Source organism: Mustela nigripes, chromosome 1 (assembly GCF_022355385.1).
Source record: "Mustela nigripes isolate SB6536 chromosome 1, MUSNIG.SB6536, whole genome shotgun sequence".
NCBI lineage: Eukaryota > Metazoa > Chordata > Mammalia > Carnivora > Mustelidae > Mustela > Mustela nigripes.
Window position 1 is genome coordinate 58,967,724 of NC_081557.1, and position 17,257 is coordinate 58,984,980.

Here is a 17,257-nt window from a genome sequence, read left to right on the forward strand (position 1 = left end):
CCACAAAGAAACCCTCCAGGCCCAGTGGTCCCCAAACATCTTGAGAGTAGGGTGTGACTATGTCTGGACTGACTGTCCCCAGAAGTACCAACCGTATAACATGCATTCAGTATATATTTGTAGTTTGAGTGACATTTTCCTCATCTGGGACATATAAAGATTGGACAGGGTGGGATCTTTGTAATTATGCCAGAGGCATTGGAGAGGAAGCAGAACATTAGAATGGTCAGAAATATCAAAAAGAAATAAGATCCTCATTTCTTAGCCCCATCCCTACCCTCAGTCTAGGCCAGTCCCTTCTGTTGGTCGGGTCACTCAGGAAAACACTTGGACATGGCAAGGAGCACGGGCTGAAATCCTGTCTGAACTCTGTTTATCATGTCACATGTGGGCTCCGAAACATTTTGTCCTTTCTCCAGAAGAAGGGGAGACTTTTAAAAGTCTCCTTTGGACAAAGGCTCTGGCTTGATTAGAGAGGCTCAGGTTATCTCTCCCCCTGTCCCCTTTAAAGCAAGCCATAAAATTCCTCTTTAGCCTCTAATGCATTCATTTTCTCTGGAGGAAAGTGATTTTAGGTTTTAGTATTCAATTTGGAACACACATCCCCGCTGACTTAAAACACCCTGTTCAAGAGATCCTTTAAACTTCACATGAGCTTAAGGTCTACAAAACTGAATTAAAGAGTTGAAATGGAAGATTTACTTTCTCTGCTTTGAGAGGTAAATTTTGATCCCTGAATCAAAACAAAACTCTGCATTCTAAAATACTCAGATCTCTATATAAATATAAGCAGCTTTGCACAGCTACTCTTCCCATTTTGCAAAACCTAAAATTCATCTCCCTTTATAATTCATGGGATTCACCATCAGTTTTCCAATGAGGACAGCCTTTAAGAAGAATTCATTCCCTCTTCAGCCTGAGGTTTCTATTTAGGGTCACGTAACAGGTCTATGTGTGTAATATATACACACGTAACAACAATAATGCTAATGGGGTGCTTCACATTTGTCAGGCATTGCTTTTAGCATGTTACATGTAACCCCATTAAATCCTTAGAGCAACCCCATGAGAAGGGATACTACAATTTTTGTTATTACGTAGATGAAGATACATAAGCTCAGACTAGTTATCATTTGCTCCAGTTTGCTATACCAGGGAGCTGAGGCAGCCAGATGCAAACCTTAACGCTCCAATTCGCAGTCCACATTCTTCACCATACACTCATCTACCTATCTACTTACCTATCTATTGAAAGCTGATCATATTTAATGAGCTTTACTTTCTTCTCACACAGAATCTATTGAAATCTGACTATAGTTAAAGGAGAATGTACTTTTTTTCTCAGAATTTAATTCTTGAGGAATATTATGTGTGATGAGAACAACATTCAACTAATATTTATTGAGTACCTTTCTAAGCCTTGATTTTTGGTGCCAGCCTGCTTAGATTCAGATTCCAACTGTGGGACCTTAGACAGGTTACTCAATCTCTCTAGGCCAAATTTCTTATCTTGCCAACTGGGGATTTAGTAACACAGGCCTTCCAGAATTGCTGTGGGGATTAATGAGCTAATTTGTATAAAGTGCTTCCTGGCGGGTAGTAAGATTATATAAATAATTGTTTTCTTCATTACCATCATCACCACTATTACTATTAGTATGACATGCCAGGAACCATTTTTGGCACAGACAATACAAGAGCAAATGAGACAAGCAAAAAGTCTTGTCTAATCAAATTAATATTCTAAGTATATAAGTCCTGATGTGCTCAATTTCAACTATCTCATCCCATCATTTCCATTTGTTTAAATGTGTACCATAATTTTTCTATAAAATTGGAATAATCACACCTACCTCATAGTTGTTAGGAAGATAAAATGAGTTAGTACATATAAAAGTTTGGAACAGTGCCTAGCACATAAAAGCACTGACTACATGTTAGTGGTTTTAATTAACATCTATGCTGTGGGTGTTATGGCTTAATGTTACTGTCTTGATTCTTTCCGAGTTCCTATACTCTGTTGCTATAGTGATTTTGCATAGCCATTTTCTCATAGCTACTTTCCCTCCAGAGAGGACTGCTTTTGAAATTATGCTTATTCTTCAATCTCTTATTGCTACTCAGTAATATAATGATTACTAAAGTCAATATAAATAAAGATTGCTCCCAAAACACAAAAAATAAATATACTAAAACTAAGGGGAAATATTCATAACTTTTCAGATAAATAATCAGACTTTTTCCCTTTTAAGCAAATTAGGCTGTTTCATTACAGAGTTATTTGAATATCACGGAATGGGAATTTTGGAATCAGACCAATCTGGGTTCATTTACCAGCTCTTCCGAGCCTCCTACTCTCAACTAACTGGTATGTCCTGAAGGGTAAATGAGAGCTTTTGGAACAGGGTGAGCTCCCCGCCTTACTTCCTCCTTTACACTTACAATGAAATTTTAAATATGTTTTTTGAATTCTTAATGAAAGAACATCTCCTCCCTTACCAAAAAAAAAAAAAAAAGTGAAAGGCAGCAATAAACGGGATATGTTTTTTAAAAAGTATCTTATACAGAATGCTTTAATGTCAAAGCAAGGGGTGCTTTTCTCATTGTGAATCCTTGCGTATGTTTCACTTTATGGAAAGAGAGGCTATAAAACGTAATGTGGCAAGAGTAGCCTCTGTGGGACTCAATTAATCTTTCCTTATTTTCCTTAATTTAAATTGGGCTTAGTGATCACCTACTTCAAAAAGGCAGCGGAGGCCTTTGAAGAAGCTGCTGCATAAACTGGGAAGGGGCTATGCCTTATGAGCCATGCCCCACAGGGTTTCCTTTCCAGGTTTTAATTAAAAATGAAATTAAGAATTCTTTAAGATTTTATCAGCATTTTAAGGACATAAGAAGGTCAATGATTTGTTAAGTGTCTTTCTTTTTTTCCAATGGTTCTATTCCCCAGATTAATTTGCACGAACAGGGCTTAAATTCTTTTTCAGGCTCCACAGATGGGTGGCAGAGTGGACGCATGATGCGGAGGACTGGGAGGGAAGATACAGTGCGCACGTGCGGAGGGAGGCAGGCTTCCAGCGGAAGCTTGGGTGTGGGCATGCCCCGATTAGAGTCCTGGCCCCTCCTTGTGCTAGATCACTTGATCTTAGCCAAAAGGCCGAGAAGCGATTCCCTGTGCTAGATCAAAACCCACACCTTGCAAGGTTGTTGGGATTCTTAGAAATAATAAGGGCTATTTGTGAAGTGTCTAGCTCCTAATCTGCTCCAGAGAATTGCTGTTATTTTGGTCTACATTCCTAAAAAGGCACATGGCGGGATAGAAATACGGGTACACGAGTAGATAAAAAAAAAAAAGAAAATTATCTCATAGGAGTGTGAAGTCACATACAGCTTAAGAACTCACCACATTTTACAGGGAGCCTATACATGTATTAATAAAAGAAGAAATATGTGACTTTGCCTATGGTGACACAGAGGACTGCTGCTAAGAATGACAGAATCAGCATCGACAGTTTTCTTATGGTCTCAGGGGATTTACCTCAGCTGACAGGTACTTTTCACCTGATTTCTGATGGCACTAAAAATAAATATACATGAGCTCAAGGCTTTAAAGTAGAATGAACATATGGAAACAACTAATAATGACTAATACGGATAGAGCCTAGATAAAAATTCTTTTACTCCATTTCCCTTGATCTTCACAATCATCTTATGAAGAGAAGAGCACAGATTGGATTATTTCCCCCCTTTTCTGATGAGTGAATCGAGGCTCTGAGTCACCCGAAGAGGTTATCTAAATCCACGTGCTTAGTATGGCCAAAGGAAGGCCTCACACCTAGACAGTCTGGACATAATCCCCGGCTCCCCAATGTCATCAGGTTGCCACCACCTCAAAGAGACCCTCTAATATGCTTTCCCTTCTGCTGAGTTTCCTTCCATAGAGTTTTAGGTTTAAATACATTCACTGTGGAAAAGAAAATACATTTACTGTGGACAAAAGCGCTCACTGTCTGAGAGGAGATGATGTAATCACCTTGTAAATAACCCAAGCCAGAAAATTCTTGCCCTTGAAACAATCACTAAGTACCCCCATTCCATCTGATAAATAATTCTGAATCCATTTACATCTATCTGTACTACTTTAGTTCAGTTCTTCATGATTTCAACTGCAGTGGATTTGCTAACTAGTATCCCTGCCTTTAAAGTCTTTCTATACAGCTGACTGATCTTTCCAAAAACACAAATCAAATTATGTCTTTGCCCAGCTTGAAACTTCTTCAACAGCTTCTCACTGCTTGCAGGATATCAAGTCCAAAATCTTCAGGTTGGTAGATAAGGCCATCTATGATCCGAGGCCTGTGACTCCAACTTCATCACCCACCCAATAACCCTTAGCCACACGGAAATGCTGTGATCCCTGGAGTGTACTAAGCTTTCTCACAATGTGGAGCTTAACTCTGCACTACACTTCTTTGACTTTGAACACATTTCTTCCCTCACTGACTGAGGAGCTCAGTGTCTTTCTGAAAACTTAAAGAAAAACAGAGGCAAAGTTAGATGATTCTTCCTCTGCTTATCTTTAGAGACTCACATGTACTTCTGTTATAGCATTATTATGTCTAGAAGTTATATCTGATTTTGAATTTACAGACTTTGGGACAGTTAAAACATTAAAAGCCCACATAAACTTTCTATTGTTTTGCAAGGAAAGAGAGCTTGCCAAAGATAGGCCACCATAACATACGGTGGAGGTCTTATGAGGTAAAGATCTTGCTCTATGTTCCAAGGCTGGGAATGGTTTGACGGTGCCAGTTTTATGACTTCTACAAAGGGAGTATTACATAATTCCAAGCTCTGTAGATAGTAGTTAGAAGACAGACTAGCAAATGGACCTATGGAAAGGTAATGTTAAGTTTCCCATAAATAACTTCTTACAAATACTAGGAGTTGATGAAACAACGTGTGAGTGGAGAACGTTCCTGTGTAGATGCTCACCTTCTGAGAAGGGACAGTCTAAGACCAGGCTTGCTTCTGTAGCTATCTTACACTAGTTTGGTTTCAGTTACCTTGAGATCAGGCACACTAGAGAAATGGAGAGGCTTTAGCATATATTCATCACAATGCCACAGTGAGGACTTCTTCATCTGCATGTCTTTGAACTGTTCAAGGAAAAGGGTGGACAGTATCATATTCACCTTTGAATCCCCAGCATCCAGGACAATGCCTGGAACCTAGTAGAAGTCTCATGAATACATACTCCGCAATGAGTAAAGATGTTTTTTGATCACATAATGCCTCAGAGTCCATTTCCTACCCCAAATCTGCCAACATACTTTAGTCTTCATCTGGTTCATCTCAGTCTCTGTTTACCAACTACCAAGTAACAATAATTAGGGCCACCTATAAAAGGATGAATGAAAACTCCGTACATGTTGAGAAAACAGACAATCCTTGCCCTAGGAATATCAAAAGCTGACATTTTCCCAAAGCAGAAAAACCAATTACAACATCAAAAACATTCCTTTTTTTTTGAAGAGTAAGATGTACTGGATAAGCAGAAGCCCCACAGCAATCCTGTGTTTCACAGAGTTCCAGATTTTAGTTTGATTCTAGGCTCTGCCCATTTCTTGCTTTCCTAAGTTCTGAAAAGTCAATTATCTAAACATAATCTGCAGCCTTAGGAGCTGACACTTTGCCAAGTAATTGAAAGAGCTTTCCTAAGAAAAACTTTCCACTGTTTTCTTCCAGACAATGTTACAGAATTATACAATTAATTTACTCCTGGATGTTTGCTATCAAATCAAAGTGCTGAATATGTGGGTATTCTGATTGACAGGCACAGAATAGAGATGACTGGCTCTCCTTGCTTCCACTGACTGGCTTCTAGCCTTCTGGATGCTAATTAGGGATTAAGCTGGTGCACATGTAAAGGTGGCTTCACATGGTAACTTTCGCAGAGCTAGTTCATATTCTAATCTGAGATGGTAACTTTCATGTGAGTAGGTGCATGCTTCTGAAATAGACTAGGGGACATTCTCTAGTGCCCTAAACTAAATTAATAGATAAATATATACACATACACACACACACATATATGTGTATATATACACATATATGTATGTATATACGTGTATATACACATATATGTGTATATATACACATATACATTACTTATATATAAAATATCATATGTATTATATAATATATATAATCACATACGGCAACTTAAAGGTGAGGCATTTTTTTCAACACTTTTGATTGGCTTTTTTAGTTTATACTTCCTTTGTAAAAAGTCTCCCCAGTACAGTACCTTGCACTTTGTTAGTGCTTGATAAATCTTGGTTGGATGAAATGAAAGATATATTCCAGTAATATCATTTTGAGGGCAGAAGACCCCCAGGACTTTTATTTTATTGTAAGGAGAAGTAAGCATTACACTCGTGAAAACAGTGGCTTGAGTTCCTCCTCATTATAGAGTTGAATAAGGGTTTGTCCATCTAATTCTGTGTTTTCAGGTACCTCTGAGGTTCTACAGATTACTTAAGGTCACAGTGGGTAAAGCAAGTGATGGTGTCATAAATGGAACTAAGAACCCTTGAACTTTTCCCTTTAATTATCTAACGGTGGCATTTCAAGAAACATCTGATGAGAGTGGTATTTTGTGGGAAGTAAATAATCTCTGAAAGGATTTACTCCGTTTTCATGAAGAATGGACAGTTACCTAATGCAATGATAACGTACTGAACACTGAAATAATTCGAGGTAAAATTACAGTACACAAAGTGAGCTCTAGTCTGCCGCTCTTGGTTTCAATGCATAGATTCATTCACTCCTGGGGTTGTTTCATGTACCCGTAAGATCTGAATAAAGCACAGCTTTAGCCATCACATGTTCCTGAACACGGATCTGTCTGCTTGTCTGCAGATCTTACTTCCATGTTGATTTTATCACTCAAGAATTCGGAGCTGCTATTGTGCCAGACACTATGCTAAGTGTCAGGGGTTTAGCAGTGCACAGACCTGGGTCTTACCAAGGGTACCTGGTAAGCTTATAGCATTCAGTGTGAGACAGGAGTTTGGTTTTAAAAATCATATAAATAAATATATAATTATAAATTGCTTGAGTCTTATGGAAAAAAAGAGAGAGAGAGAGACAGAGAGACATGATATAATAGGGGAACAGATTTTCTTTCAGGGAGCTTCTCTGAGGAAGTGCAACTTAAGCTTCCATCTAAGATGACCAGAAGTGAACCAGGCAAAGTGTAGTAAGAGCTTTTCAGTTTGGGGAAAGAGCATGTGTGAAGCGTTTGAAATAGGTCGAGATTTAGTGCATTTTGTGAATGTGGATAATGTGATCAGCAACAGGAGGAGTGAAATGAGGTGTTTAAGGGGCAGGCAGGGGCTGGGTCATGCACAGCTTGGATGCTATATTAGTGACTTTGCATTTTATACTAATACAAAAGAAGAGAAAGAGATGTTATCTGTATTTTTAACAGATCGCCTTGTTTGCACTGAGAAGAAATCAGGAGGACAGCAATGGAAGTGGTGAGACCAATTAGGAGGCTAGTGTAGGTGGGAGATAATGGAGGCTTGGGTTCAAATACTAGAAAGAGAAGTAGAGGGGAATGAATAGATTGGAGACCCATTCTGGAAGTAGAATCTATAGGACTTGAAGATAGACTGAAGGATGGGTGTGAGGGAGAACAGGTGTTGGGCATGATCCTCAAGTTTTGGCTTCAGCAATGAAGTATATGAATTGCCATTTAATGAGCTGGGAAAGTAGGGAAGGGGAGAAAATGGGGTGAAATCAAGAATTTCAGTATCAGTGTATTGGTGATAATGTCACTAAAATGGGTATATATATTTGTGAATTTATATGTGTATATGTGACTTTTTTTTTGAAATGGGGGATAAAATAGGGAAAAAAAAGAGAAAGGGGAAAAGAAGGGGACAGAATTAGACTAGAAAACTGAATTCCCAATGGGGTGATGGAGGGTGAGGGTTGGAGACTGGGGCATATCAGGATTGCTGAAGGTATATAATTTGAAAGAGACATAGTCAACATTATAATATATATATATATACATATACATATATATATGTATATGTATATATATATAAATTTGGGAAAAACAACAACAACAACAAAAAAGAAACTCCATGGTCTTCATAATACAAATTACAGAAAGTAAACTGCAGAAGAATTGTATCTGGTAGATCCACACAAGAGGTAGAGTCTACCACCTGCTTATCAGTGAGTTTTAAGAGAGTGATGCATCAAAATCTCCAGTCAGATGCAAGGAATGTGACCTCAGGTTCATCAAAAAAAGAACATGGGTTATTGATACTGAGCCAGAAGGGAGATGAGAAGGTAGGATAAGAATAGAGAAAGGAGAGAAAACGTGAAATGGGTGGAGAATTTTTCCAGCAAGCAAAGACATCTCTGCCATCATGCCTAGGCTGATGCAGGTGCTAATGGTCCCCTGGGTTTGAATCCCAGCCCTGCTACTTGTTAGGGGATGATCTGGGTCATGTCAGGTAACTTCAAGCCCTCTATTTCCTTACTTGTAAAAGGAGGATATTGATAACATCTACTTCATGAGGCAACTGTTAGGGTTAGAAAATACAATTCATAAGCACTACTTAACAAAATGCCTGGCACAGAGGAGAGCTCAGTAAGTGCTAGCTGACTGTGCATAGCTAATTATAGATGTCTGAATACCAGGAAGTCATTATTGTAGGTGTGTGTGCACCTTCTGCTTCCCTATGACTACGGTAACTTTGCTTTCTTAGCTTCAAAATGGAATAATCTGCTGTATCAAGAACAGGTTTTTAAGATTTGTTCAAAATAAGAGAAAATTTAATAAATATTTATGAAGCATTCTAAAATGCTATTAGGCTTTAATTGTTGCAATTAGTGAAAATGCCCCAGCTGATTACATGGCCAAAAATATGTTTTCTCATATATTTCTAGAAATGTTATGTATAATTAAAATTTGCTATTTAACTCCTCTAGAAAGGCCAATACTTGACTTTTAACTTTTTCTTTGAAAATAGAAAAGAAAAACAGAGATGATGTTCTAAGGAAACCCTCTTGATACATCCATTTTCATTTTGAATCATTTTTAAATCTGCATTTTCTTGATCTTAACAGTATTATGAAAACATATGAAGGTATTCTATCTGAAAACATAACCCGACAAGTACCTCATTCATCATATGTAGAACATCATGATTGAGATCTCCTGATTTAAAAAAAAAAACTGGAACTACCTTATAGAACACTAGATTGTCCTTTTATTACTCTCCTCTCTGACTTTTGCTATTGCATAAAGATGAGATTGTATTATTTAACATACATATACTTTAGAATACTAGTGCAGAATCATATTCAACCTTTAGCCTTACAATGATTTGTTTAGAGAGTTGTGGAAAGTTGTGGAGAGTTCCAAGTCAAATCTGAACTCGGCATTTATTGGCAATACCGTACGGGAGGCAATGCCTTAACTTCTTTGAGCCCTTGTTTTCTTATATAAAATGGGAGTAACTAAATAAAGAGAACATGGTAAAAACCTACCAGGACGGCATACTATAAAGGTTAAAATTCTTGTGGTTGATAGAACCAGCTAATTCTGTAGTTTTGGGCTAGTTGTTTAATACCTTCGGGAGTCAACTAAGTAGTGGTAATATTTTCATTAAAATATTGAATGGGAATAATAGTACCTACTTCTTAGACTATGTTATGCCTGGAGAATAGTAAGTGATTATTAAATATTATTCAAAAATGTACTAAGTACATGCTCTTTTATCCTTCTGTACGAGGGAAATAGTGCTAATTAAATTCCAAAATTAATTCCAAAATTAATTCTTCTGGAAAAATATAATTAATACCTTATTAAAAATGCATGGGAACCAAGAACATTTGGAAAATCATGTGATCATGTCCGAGTGCTCTGTGATCACACTAAAAAGAAAAAAGAAGGCAATGTTCTTAATTCCTCCCATCGCACCAAAGAAGCAGAACATCTCTCCACGGAGGAAGATGTCAAGCTCCAGAGACATGAGCAGAGGTGGGTTCTACCCATTCATCCTTGTGGAAGCACATGCAATTCGAGAAGATGAAGTGAGGAAGCGCATGCAGTACCTGGTCATCTCAGAGTCAGGGAGCAGGCCTAGGTGGTAGTGGGGGTAGGGAGCTGAGAGAAGGAAGCTTTTGTCACACTCAACAGGGGAATAGTGCCTGGGAGAAGCAGGCTTATCACACAGTTTGTTCACAGTGCTGTAAACGGGTTCCGGAGGCCTGGTGACACAAGAGGAAGAAAGAGAGATGAACGGTTAGCAAACACACCCAACTGGGCAACCAGCTGCATTTCATCGTATGCACCAGTAAACGCCCAAAACAATGCCTTGGGCTTTGTTAGGCTTGAAGAAAGTGTCTTTTTAAGAAACACCATCTCTGGGTAGAAATGAGAACTTCCAGCTGACATCAGGCATGATGAAAATTCAGAGGCCTGATTCCTCAGTGGAGTCCTAGTCAGCTTTATAAAGGCCAAACCTTTTTTGGATAACGTTGTCTGAGGTGTCAAACTGTGGGATCCTCCGACATGGCTCCTTTGTAAACTTTAGTGTCACCTTAAGTATAAACTTCATAGAGACTTTCCTGAACCCATTAGCCAGGACATCCTGTTATTTTTCACATCACCCTGTTCATACTTCCGATTTTTTCTGAGCATGAAATAATCTTGTTTGTTTTAATTTATAATTATTACTCTCACTACACCATAAATTTTATGAGGACAAAAACTACATTTATTTTGTTAACTATTTAGAGTAGAGTCAGTCCACACTCCATAAATATTCATTGTATTCACATATGCATGAATAAATTGACAAAACTTCACACATTCATGTAGCAATTTGGGGGGGGGTGTTGGACTTACTGAGAAGTCTAATTGCTTATATGATCTCAGTGATTTATATATAAATTGCCCCCCCAACGATTAGTTACAGAAAGTCTTCTACCGAGAGGATAATCACTTTCGTAAAATTTCCACTAAGTGAATTAATTGAGAGATACTAAAACATTACCTAAAATAGTATCTTTCTGTCGTTACAAACATGGGAAGTAAGATCAGGTACATTTCAGCCCTAGCTTTTGCCAAATGTGCATATATTACAAAGTCCTTGGTTATTAAAAAAAAAAAAATCTCACAACTCTGTACCCCACTCTTTTAACATATGGTCTGAAACTGCTACCAGTATCTTGCAGGAAAGGTTAAGAATTGACAGATCCAAATTCAAATGCAAGAACTATCTGGCAGTCTGGGTGGGAAGGCAAGGAGCAGGTCAGCAAATAGGGCAATGTCCACAAGGCCAGATCCAGGTGTGAGTGCCCCTTGGGTCCATGAGACATCAGAGGCAGCAAGCGGTGGCCACCATAGCCCTGATCAAAGGTACAGGAAGTACAGGTGGTGAACTTAGTGAGGGCATAGTTCGTGTTTCTATAGCTCCCGAAGGGGTCCCTAGTGTCTTATAGTTGCTCAGTCAATGCTTCTTAAACAGAGCAGGGGAGAAAAGAGGATAATCAAAGCATTAAAAATGAACTTTACCTAATTTATAGTATTACTGTGGGCCAGCCGGGGCTTAGACACACTATCTAGAGAATTAGTATCTTCCCTAAGACAAAGCCTTCCACAACATAGCAAGGGATGCCTTCCTGGATCTGTTTGTTTTCAACAACACAGTAGAGGGGCTGAGGAGTGGATAGAAGGAATCCAGAGGCTTATTTTGTCATTCAAAAAACTATCTCAGTGGTAAGATGAGGTGCTTTGTAATGGAGTTGGCTTATCCTATCCCAATAGCTAATGAAATAACATTGACAAGGAGATTTTTAAGGTTTCTTTAATGAAATAGCCATTCCCCCCCTCACTTTATGGAAGCTAGCATATATTCTTGTTCCGACAAGTGCTCCGTTTCCAGAAAAACCGAGTAAGTTGGTCAATTTCTGTTTATCAATTTTATAGAGTACACAAAATTCATGACAAACATTTAAAAAGGCAGCTGTAAGATTACTTTTAAAAAGTGCTTTTTATCAGTTTTTATAAGTAATTCACACTCTGTGAAGTGATGTAAAAGGAAAGATGCTTTCAGTTATCTACTGAAATACATCTTTTCAAATGGTCAGATTTGATACTGTTCTTGACCTTTTTGTGGGAGGAGTCCATTTTTGCTTTGTTAATATACTCAGGTTTAGGAAGATTTATGTGTATTTCTATGGTTCTGTAGACACAAAGATCCATGATGCCAGTCTGATAAAGAAAATTGGCTTGGGAGATCACAGTTCTGTCTGTACTGAAAATGGGCTTATCCACACAAAAACTCATCTTGAAAAGGGCTTTGTATTAATGAGATACATAACTATCAGTTAAATAAGCTATGAGGAGGAATGTACCAACCCTGCGGGGGGATTTTTCTGCATAAGTGATCACAAGAGGACCTGATATGATACATTTTTGGCTCTATGATTGAGCTGCTGTGGCAGACATGACTTGACTACATCCCAAACATCCATTTAGTTTTTTCTTATTAAGAGTAAGCCAGGGAGCACCTGGGTGGCTCAGTGGGTTAAGCCTCTGCCTTTGGCTCAGGTCATGTTCTCAGGGTCCTGGGATGGAGCCCTGCATTGGGCTCTCTGCTCAGCGGGGAGCCTGCTTCCACTTCTTTCTCTGCCTACCTCTCTACCTACTTGTAATCTCTCTCTGTCAAATAAATAAATAAAGTCTTAAAAAAAAAAAAAGAGTAAGCCAGCTTTCCACTAGTCACTTTTCCTATAGAAAAACTATTTCTCAGTCTCCCTTGTAGGTAGATGTGGTCCACTGAAAATGTTAAGCCCAATGTAATTGGAACACAAGATTATGTGGGACTTCTCTGATAGCTGCTTAACGGGGAGCTGACTTGGCTAGGACCCCTGTGATTTTGCTCTTTCCCATCTCTTCCCTTTGCTTACCTGGAACGTGGATATAAGGGTTGGAGCTTCAATAGTCATCTTGGACCATGAAGCAAATTTGAGAATAAAAAGAATACAGAGAGGGGAGCATAATGGTCATTGTGTCACAGATGATAAGGAATTACACTATTCCACTTTCAGACTTTCTGCCTCTGTATTTCTTTTATGAGAGATAAAGTATGTTTATGCTAGTGTCATTTTTTTTTTGTTTTAAATGGGACTTAATTTTAACAGATACCCACAAAACGTAAGATTGGTAACAAAATACAAAGAAATAACTATAGATAGGGTTTACCAAAAGGGGCTAATATATTGAATTATGTTAGAAGTCCATCTAACAGGGGCACCTGGGTGGCTCAGTAGGTTAAGCCTCTGCCTTCGGCTCAGGTCATGATCTCAGGGTCCTGGGATCGAGCCCCGGATCGGGCTCTCTGCTCAGCGGGGAGCCTGCTTCCCTCCTCTCTCTCTGCCTGCCTCTCTGCCTACTTGTGATCTCTCTCTCTCTCTCTCTGTTAAATAAATAAATAAATAAAATCTTTAAAGAAAAAAAAGAAGTCCATCTGACACCTTTTGTATACACAAAAAAATAGAAAGAATGCTACTCTGGTTTTATTGAGAGACTGTTTAGAGAACTCACTGCATCTTTATTAAAAAATATTATATATATAAAATGGCAACTGATTTAAACTGCCAACACAGGGCTTAAGAATAAAGGAATTGATGACTTCTTTGAGGTCATAAAATATTCTCATGATGATGTCATTTCAGTTAACATTGTGCCTTCTGCCTTGTAGGGCTGATTTAATTTTCTCAGGCTGCTATTGATTTGGCAGACCAAGAAAATGATGTTACCAATTTTCTCCTAGTCTTTTTACCTCAGTAGATCTGTATTTTGAAACAAATTATCAGAATCAGATCTGGCTAATACATATATTAAGGAAAAAGATCCTACTTGGGTTGCACTCAGCAAAATGAAGAGGAAAAAACTTTCTCTGAACACTACAATAAATTCAAGATAATAAAAACTAGGCCCTGTACATTGTTCAGTGTTGAACTCTTAAGACCTTTACTTCTATCCTTTTGGAATCATTTTGTGGACATATTAGTTCATGACTTCATGACTCACTTGTTTTAGTAAGATTTGGTGTTGGAGGCAAGCTTAGATAACTTGAAATTTAGATGAAGGACCTTGTATCTTTGCCTACGGTCACTTCCAAATTTTTACATGGTGGATGGATTCCTTGCCTCGGCTTAATTACTCATGATTCAAAGTCTGATCAAAGCAGAGATACAATTATTACAGCTGCAGACTCATTTATACCTATCGCTCGGACTTCACCCTGAATTTATTTACAAGTCATTTTGTGCAGTCACTGACTATTGAGTGGACATTTCAAATCCAGCTTAATTGTGAAAACACTTGCTATTTCAGAAGATGGGTAGATGAAAAACACCAAAACATAACAAAACACCTGACAGAGCCTTCTTGTAAGATTCACAATGTCCTCTTGCAACCAAACAACTAAATTAAAAAGATCGGTGAGAATGTCCTTCCAAGTAGTGTAAAAATGGAGTTATATTTGAAGATTTCTGCCTGCTAGATTCACTAAGTTCCTAGGATTCTATTGTGTATAATGTACTATATAGGCCACAGTACAATATCCAGTCAGTACTACAACAAGCTACAGTCTGAGCACAGGAAATAGCATATAGAACGTACTTGAGAAATGTTTCTTGGAATAAATGGATTTTTTTTTAACTATTCTCCACTGAGAGCAATGAAAGAAGATTTCTGGCTCTTTCAAGGAAGCCCTAAGTTATGCTGAATCCTCTAACTCCATTTAGAATTTTAGGACATCATTAATTACCATAGATTATCCAGAAGGAAACCTCAATGTTGTGAGAAATTACTGTCTTTAGGTACTTCGCGTGCACGGCTCACCCCCTCTAGACGGCCAGGTTTCCTGCACCTGCAAGCCTGCCCGTGGTTCCTGTGAGAGTCACCGGCTCAGGGCACAGACACAGCTCAGGCCTGAGTTCCAGAAGTCCTAATGCCAGCAGTCACCATTCTTAGTATTTCTCTGCAGTGACATTCTCTGTGACCTCTCCGCCAGACAGACAAGAAATGCCAATTTATGAGCTGTCACTGGGATCTGGGTGGCAGGAACAGATGCTACCATCACTTCCCATTTATTCAGTAAAGAAGTGCCACAGGGAAATGACTTTAGGCAGTGTGAATCAGCCGGTCACAAACTGAAGGAGCCTGTTTACCCCATTATAAACCTCCAGAGTCGCCCAGGTCAGGAGGTAATGAATATGGAAATCCAGTCTGTGGTACCTCCTGTCTCTCCTCTTTCTATAAATGCCCCCAGAAAGAGGGGGAAAGAGTTAGAGATATGAGTGTAATCTCTAAGTGAATTTATAAACAAACCATTTATTTTGCTGCCCACTTATCAGGGGCCATAGATAAATGGCTTTGTAGTCTCTAGTGTTCAGCCATCAGCATTTATTTGCATATCTATGGGTTTATAATTGCAGGCTCTTATAGCATATAATTAGCACACCCTGGCCCTCTGTGACCCCTCTTCTCTGAACTCCATTAGCACTTGCTATTTGTTCAGCTTCCTTGGCATTTTCAGTTGCTAATCTGCAAAGATAGTGTAGAGCGAGGTGCTTCGTCCAACCCTCTCCTAAGGAAAACCACCCCGTCTGCAACTGCCTCTTCCCATTGTCCCATGGACTCCCACCCAATTCAGTTCCCTACTCAGCCAAAGCTGCTTAAACCAGGACTGGGACTCTGATTCTGCAACCGTGACCTGTAGGACCTGTAGAGTATGTCTGGGAAGAGGGGGCGGGGGGAAACATAGGCCATTTGGATTCGACTCCTGAATATGAATCAAGGAGCAGAAAAAGAAATGGTCAGCTTTTAGCATGAGGGAAGGACACGGGCATGTACAGGGTAGCTGTGGCTGTGTCTACTAATTAGAGTGAAACTTCCCAAGTTTCAGAACGAAGCTTCCCAGATTTTGTTGCTAAAGTGTCTAGAGATTCCTTGAATCCAGAAAACAGTCTGTGTTCCCTCTTTAAGGGACTTATTAGGGCTCATGCTATTAAATTTCTCTCCTGGCTCCCATATGACATCAGATGCATAATGAAAATCAACTACCACCTCCCACAGTACTCCTTCCCTGGAGCTTAGGTCACACCGCTTGCTTACAATCAAACGAGTGAAAATAAAACAGACACTCTGCTTGTTTTTACTATCGTTTTTAGATCCCCTCAACTAAATTATGCCACTCAAAGACAAAAGATAAAACTTGGACCCCTATGTAATTCCATAGTCCCTGAGACCAATGCTTAACTGATCCTGTCTTTTATTTATTATGGGTTCTTTTGTATTATCTTCTACAACACTGCATTAAAATATTATCTTAATTGCAGAGTTTTTTGGTGCCCCCTTAAATGATGTGTCTGACGTGATACTTCACTTGCCTCATCCTAGTCCTTGTCCTGTCTGTACCAGAGACAAAAAATATTTAATGTAGGGGTGACAGTCATTGTTAGTACTCATCCATGTGGCACCTGAAGACAGGTCAAATGGATAGGACTTCCTTCCCTTAGAAGTAGCAAGAGTGACTCATACCCTGTTGAGTTCTCCATTCTCCATAAAAGGGACTGCTTTTTTCAAAGCCCAAAGGCTGAATCAGGCAGGACCCTCACCTCATTATACTGTCATTTTTGGTGCACCGGCCTCCTTCTTTTCAGATTATTAGCTCTCAGAGGATCAGGCCCAAATCTCATTTATCTTTGTTTCTATATTGCTTTCTTGCAATATGCAAGAATATATGAGTGAAATACTGTCATAGGAAAGAAACAAAGCTATAGGGGTAGGGAAAGGGACCAGTATTTTTTATTCCTTCTCCCTGAGCTAGAATTAAAAGGAAGAGTCTAAAATTACAGAAGGGAAGGATTTGAGTTATATATTTGTATGCTTTTGGCCATAAATCTGTCATAAGGAATGATGTGGATGAATCTGCAAACTGCTCGGGTCTTCCAAGCTTCCCCCTGCTGCAGCCTCCCCTGCACACTCTGAAGGTAGCATCCAGCCCCATGCAGGACACAGAACCAAAGCATCTGGTATACTGCTTGGCATAATTTGGAGGAAAAGGTTTTGTTTTTTAACCTTACGAGAGTGTCTCATGTTCCCCTTTACACATAATGCAGTGTTTTGGGAACAAGGATGTAGAGAAGT

The 17,257-nt window shown here is 39.0% G+C and overlaps 1 protein-coding gene across 16 annotated transcripts in view; it reads right to left on the minus strand.

Annotated features, from left to right (window-relative positions):
* The window catches only part of DLG2 (discs large MAGUK scaffold protein 2), a 1,549,658-nt gene that overhangs the window by 426,736 nt on the left and 1,105,665 nt on the right, over positions 1–17,257 (minus strand). For 13 of the 16 annotated variants that reach the window (XM_059411961.1, XM_059411989.1, XM_059411997.1 and 10 more), the window contains one exon: positions 10,144–10,299. The exons of the other annotated variants lie outside the window; for them this stretch is intronic. In XM_059411961.1, coding sequence (XP_059267944.1) covers positions 10,144–10,299 — 156 coding nt within the window. The remainder of the gene's footprint in view (positions 1–10,143; positions 10,300–17,257) is intronic. 16 annotated transcript variants of the gene reach the window in all.